This window comes from Corythoichthys intestinalis, chromosome 4 (assembly GCF_030265065.1).
Source record: "Corythoichthys intestinalis isolate RoL2023-P3 chromosome 4, ASM3026506v1, whole genome shotgun sequence".
Classification (NCBI taxonomy): domain Eukaryota; kingdom Metazoa; phylum Chordata; class Actinopteri; order Syngnathiformes; family Syngnathidae; genus Corythoichthys; species Corythoichthys intestinalis.
This window is the reverse complement of record NC_080398.1, coordinates 61,884,482-61,890,481: the sequence shown is the minus strand read 5'-3', so window position 1 is coordinate 61,890,481 and position 6,000 is coordinate 61,884,482. Positions and strand designations below refer to the sequence as shown.

Genomic DNA, 6,000 nt, shown 5'->3' with positions numbered 1-6,000 from the left:
GAGTATCGAATGCGTGTGCATGTCTTCGGGAACAGCCCTTCGCCTGCAGTGGCTATATACGGCCTCCGAAGAGCAGCACAAGAAGGTGAGAAAAAATATGGCTCCGACTCACGACACTTTGTACACAGGCACTTCTACGTAGATGTAGGTCTCATTTCTCTCCCAACCGAGGCAGAAGCGATCGATCTGCTCAAACGCACTCAAGCCTCGTTGGCAGAATCTAACTTGAAGTTGCACAAAATCGTTTCGAACAGTGTCGAAGTGATGCAAGCCTTTTACCCCGAAGACCTAGCTGCAGGTCTGAAGGACCTAAGCCTTGATGAAAAGACTTTGCCTGTACAAAGAAGTCTCGGTCTGTGCTGGAGCATAGCCACTGGCACCTTCACATTTCAAGTAGCGGTGAGTGACAAGCCCTTCACCAGACGCGGAGTGTTGTCGACTGTCAACAGCCTCTTTGAGCCGCTGGGCTTGGTTGCACCCGTGACCATCAGAGGACGAGCACTCCTCAGAGAACTTTCAACTGGTACTCTGGACTGGGATGCAGAACTTCCCGCCAAGAACTTTTGTCAAGTGGGAAACGTGGAAAAACTCCCTACAAGATCTAAGCAACCTTCATCTGCCCCGCTCATACATACATCAGTCCCTCTCCAACGCCATACAAACTGAGCTGTGTCTGTTCTCTGACGCTTCAAACTGGGCAATAGGAGCAGTGGCTTACTTGAGGGTCATCACAACTGATGGACAGTGCAGGGTGGGCTTTGTGCTTGGAAAGGCGAAACTAGCTCCTCAACCGGAGCCCACGATCCCTCGCCTCGAACTGTGCAGAGCGGTGCTGGCAGTTGAAATGGCTGAGCATATCCTGGACGAACTTGACTTCAAACCAGATGCTGTGAAATTTTACTGCGACAGCAAAGTTGTCCTTGGATATATTCATAACGACGCCAAGCAATTTTTTGTGTACGTTCACAATCGTGTTCATCCTATACGCAGGACAACTTCTCCTCAACAGTGGCACTTTGTGCCTACGGACCAGAATCCAGCCGATCTGGCCACAAGATCCGTGCCTGCTTCACGACTCGTCGACACTGTGGTTTACAGGACTAGTGTTCCTTCACAAACCAAGTCAAGTTGTAACACAAGAAACCTTTGAGCTGATAGAACCAGAAACAGATGTAGATGTGAGACCTCAGCCAACCGTTCTTGCTACTCACGTAAGTGGTGATGAACTAAACTCTGAAATATTCCAACGCTTCTCCACTTGGGAGTCCCTGCTACGTGGAGTAGCCTTTTTGATTCACCAGATTCGCTCAAGGTCGTCAAACTCAAGAGATGCATGTAAGGGATGGCACGGATGTGAGAAGCCTCGCAACCCAGAGGAGTTGGAAGATGCAAAACGTGTCATCCTCAAGTCTGTTCAAAGGGATGCTTACCCAGAAGAGTATGCTGCACTGCGCGAGAACAAAGCAATCTCCAAATCCATCACAATCTTGAACCAGGATCCCTTCGTGCAAGACGGTCTCCTGCGGACTGGAGGACGGTTGAGACATGCATCATTGGAGTCTGAAATGAAACACCCAATCATTGTCCCAAAACAGAGTCATGTTGCACGACTGCTGGTCAGCCATTACCACTCAAAGGTAGGACATCAAGGGCGTCAGTTGTCGGAAGAAGCAGTCAGGGCCGCTGGGCTATGGATTGTTGCTGGCAAGAGGCTGATAAGTTCTGTCCTTCCAACATTGTGTAACATGCCGTAAATTGAGAGGAAAGATTGAGACTCAAAAAATGGCAGATCTCCCTCCTGAACGGTTGAGCTCATCCCCACCATTCACCTATGTGGGCTTGGATGTCTTTGGACCTTGGCATGTGGTCACCCGACGTACAAGAGGAGGAGCAGCTCAAGACAAGCGGTGGGCCATTCTCTTTACGTGCATGAGTACTAGAGCTGTGCATCTGGAGGTCATAGAGACTTTGGACACAAGTAGTAGCATCAACGCTCTCAGGAGATTTCTTGCACTGAGAGGACCAGCTAAACAGTTGAGATCTGATAGAGGAACCAACTTAGTTGGAGCGAGTTCCGAACTGGGTATGACTCAGTGGTTTGTTAATCCAATGCAATCCTACCTGAAAACCCCCTCAGAAAGCAATGACTTTTCACTGTACTAAGTGTTAGGCTTCCAAGCGTTAACATGGATAAACAGCAAGCCAAACTCCGATTCAATGTTGTCAGCGTGATTTTCTGGTCTGAAAGAGGTCAATAAAAGGAGCTTGGACGCTCACTTCCTGGCTCTTGAAAAGGAGTTTGGCTTGCTGTTTATCCATGTTAACGCTTGGAAGCCTAACACATAGAGAGAACAGTACACTGTGGATTAATCAATTTTATAGTCTTAGAAAAGGAAATCAAAAGGAACAAGATATAAACAAAACATTGTTAAATAAGTTTTCTTTAGTGGTGTGGATTCAGTGCATATTGTACATCGAACAGTATTCTACAGGTTTAAAAAACAAAAGGGACTATACAGAGTTTGTCACTTTTTACTCCTGACTGCAATTAAAATCTAACTGCAGCTCGTGCATGGCGCGCAAGCTTGTACAAGCATGAACAAAGATCAGTGAACGTTTGGCCCATCAAATCAGCACCAGAAACGTTAAAAAGTTTGTAGTAACTCATAAGTGGGTTAGAACAGTGTTTTTGCCAAGCGTAAACTAGGCCGAGTCAAGGTGAAACAGCGCTGCTGCCGTGGGAACGCCAGCGTGGTCAACCCAAACCCTCTCTATTGAAGGTAAGAAAAAGAGCTTTTTGGGGCAGTCTCAAAATGTCAGGGCTCTGTGTATTCATCAGGGCATTTGTGGCGCATGCTCGGAGTAGAAAAGTATTTTAGATTAACTCTAAAAATCCCGTACAGTCCCTTTAATACAGCTGACAACATAGAGTTGGCCACTCTTAAAACGGCTAGTAGTATATTGTCATGCCCTTGGTGCATAGAATGTTCTATCCTCACACATACTGTAACAGAATGGCATTAACTACATTGAAGTCTGATTGCCAATCAAAGGCACACACAGTCTTTGCATGTTTGCAGCAGAGCACATCAGCCGTGGAAAGCGTGGAATTCTTCTTCAATGAAGCCCTGTTGCTTCACCAACCTGAGAAAGAGAAAAAAAATCAATCCTGTCACTCTGCTGTACAGTAGTCCAGTTTGACTATATACACAATATAATTAAATCTGGCTACAAGCAATGTGAATTAGATCAGGGGTACCAACCACTGGTCTGCACACTGGTACTTGGTACTGAGCCGCACGATAAGCCTGTCGCAATATGAAATAATTCCATTTATCACGCGATAAATAAAAATGAAGGCGGTAATTTTTCCGCAGCGATCTATCACCTTGCGTGCACGTGCGTGCAGCAGAAGTGCTGTTAAAAGTTCGGATTCCTCGATACCAACTGCGCAAAATGCATCTTCGTTCCAGGTCCGACAAAAACTAGCGCTGGAGCCAATCGTTCCCATTATATCCTATTGTTCAACGTATACCGGCCGCGTCAGCGCTCCGGAGTGACTGTGGACCATCTATGGGGCGCCAGTGTTGTTAACGTAAGGGCGCTCCCGTCAGGAGTGACATTTCACGCGGGGCGGCTATTTTTCGGCACAACGCCAGATATTTACAACGAAGTCCGCCAAAACATTGTTACCGACTTGGCTGGTACGAACAACCTCACTTTGACAACGAACAGCTGCTTCAAACTCATCCTGTTTATGAAAGTCGATTGTCATATGCTGGTGTTGTGTAGTAATGAGCAGACGTGACTTCAGCGGCGCTTGCTAACTTTTTTAATGCGCGCACACTCTAGATATCATGAGATGGCAAACTAGATGTGCTACGTCCCATGCCATTAGCTACGTCAGCCCAGAGTGATTATGGGACATGTAATCCATATACTACATCGATGAATTCTAAACTGTCATGACTGAATGGAAGTTAAGAAGACCAAATCAATCCATACCAGTGACTATAGATAATGTTGCAAATATTGTTAATTCAGTACATGACACAGATGGATTCGGACCACAAATAGGATGTCTTGCTCATGTAGTAAACCTAGCTGCTAAGAGAGCTGTAGCAATCAACAGCGTGCCCTGCCTCACTTTACAAACAGTAAAGATTGTTCTCAGCACTTTTATACACATTTTTTTCAGATCAGTAAGAAGTAAGCACATAAATATTATGCACTAAAATGCATGTTGATATGATAGCAATTTAATTTTTGCTCGTTAGCAAAAAAAACAAAAAAACAAAAACAACAACAACAAAAACGAAACAAAAAATATATATATTTTTTTTCAGAGCATTAAATGTATTGAAGTGGATCGAAAGTCGTGTCCCCCGTATCAAAAATCGTACCGAACCATGACTTGGAGGAATGGTGGAACACCATTGCAGAAGCTATGACGGGAAAAGTTCATTTGCCTAAATGCTTAAGTTATTAAGTGCAATTTTTAAAATGTATTTTCTTTAAACACATTTTATTTATTCTGTGTTTCTGTGCGGTATCAATATTGTTGTTTTTTACTTAAGAGGCATGGTCTATTGTTTTTAGTTGTGATTTCTTAAAAAGTATTTTTGAATTTAAGAGTAAATATTTATTGTGTTTAAATGGGTGTACTTGATCTATTAATATATACTGTATTTTCACTGTGTTATTGTAAATTGGTTAAAAAAATTGGGGGGAGGGGCGCAATAATATCGCATATCGCAATAATTTATTAAAATAATTATCGCATACTAAAATTTGTTATCGTGACAGGCCTACCGCACGACAAATAAATCATTTCTGTGTTTTTTTTTTTTTTTTAACCTGTCCTGTTCAGCTGTTTGACACGGAGAATGGAAGTCTAAGTCCCCGGGTAGTCTGAACAGTTTTAATGTTTCACATTGAGAGTCTGACATACTCCCTTTGTGATCATTCAACATACCTCATTTATTAGACAAAACAGCGAACAGGAAGGGGTTATGGGGGAACAGAAGAAAAGAAACACAAGAGAAGAAAAAGAAGAAACCCAAACAACAACAAGAAATACATTGAACGCCTAACTACACTAACTACTATATGTTGGTCTATCGTCAGCTAAATGTATTTCCGGTTGACACCATGTGGGGGGCCTGTTGACCAGGGAAAGAGGAGGAAGAAGGTTGGGGGAGTCTATAAGCTAAGTGATAGGAAGGGGTAGAGTGTACACAAATCATCTCTGTGATCTAGAACCCAGTAATCGTGTGAATGCCTTGTGAGTGTTAGCCCATTGGCGACCGACCCTACGCCGCCCCATCGCCAATCCCGGCACCGGGACCCCCCCGCCCGAGTGCACCCAATAACATCCATTTCTGTTTTAAGCCTGGCGCACACGAGGCAACCTCGATGCTCAGGTAAAGACATTGGGAGCCAACGGCGTGCTGTACCTTATGCCAGGGGTCCCCAACCTATTCCACTAAGGCACACTGTGGGTGCAGGATTTCATTCTTACCAAACAAGATGACAACACTTTTTCCCCAATCTGGTGTTTTACAAGTGCAATCAGTTGATTGCAGTCAGGTGTGGCTTGTTTTAGCAGAAGCCTCATTGGTTCAACTGTCTCTGCTGGATCGGCTGGAACAAAAACCAGGACCCACAGTGTGCCTTGAGGACTGGGTTGAAAACCCCTGCCTTATGCCAGCTCATAAAGTCTTCAGCCCAATCACATTGTAAATATAAGGGATGAGTATCACTATATGTATCTGTTCAACTATCTAAATTATCTGTATCCCGATATGTATTCGAAGGGTGTGGGGCCTAAACCAAAAGAGGATTGGTTTGGACAGAACTGGATGGAGCTTACATTGGCACTTTATTTAGTGTGACATGTAAATGTATTGATCGAAAGTTGCTGTATTTATTGTTTATTTAAAACCTTTGGCAGAACAGCCTTATTGAGATTCACTTTTTTTTTCTTTTTTTTTAAAATAA

General features: G+C 43.9%; 1 protein-coding gene across 3 annotated transcripts in view; it reads right to left on the bottom strand.

Moving 5' to 3' along the window:
* Positions 1 to 2,379: 2,379 nt before the first annotated feature.
* The window catches only part of LOC130914766 (cytochrome b5 reductase 4), a 50,045-nt gene continuing 46,424 nt past the window's right edge, over positions 2,380 to 6,000 (bottom strand). For all 3 annotated transcript variants that reach the window (XM_057834256.1, XM_057834258.1, XM_057834257.1), the window contains exon 16: positions 2,380 to 3,144. In XM_057834256.1, the coding sequence (XP_057690239.1) occupies positions 3,090 to 3,144 (55 nt within the window). In that variant the 3' untranslated portion in view covers positions 2,380 to 3,089. The remainder of the gene's footprint in view (positions 3,145 to 6,000) is intronic.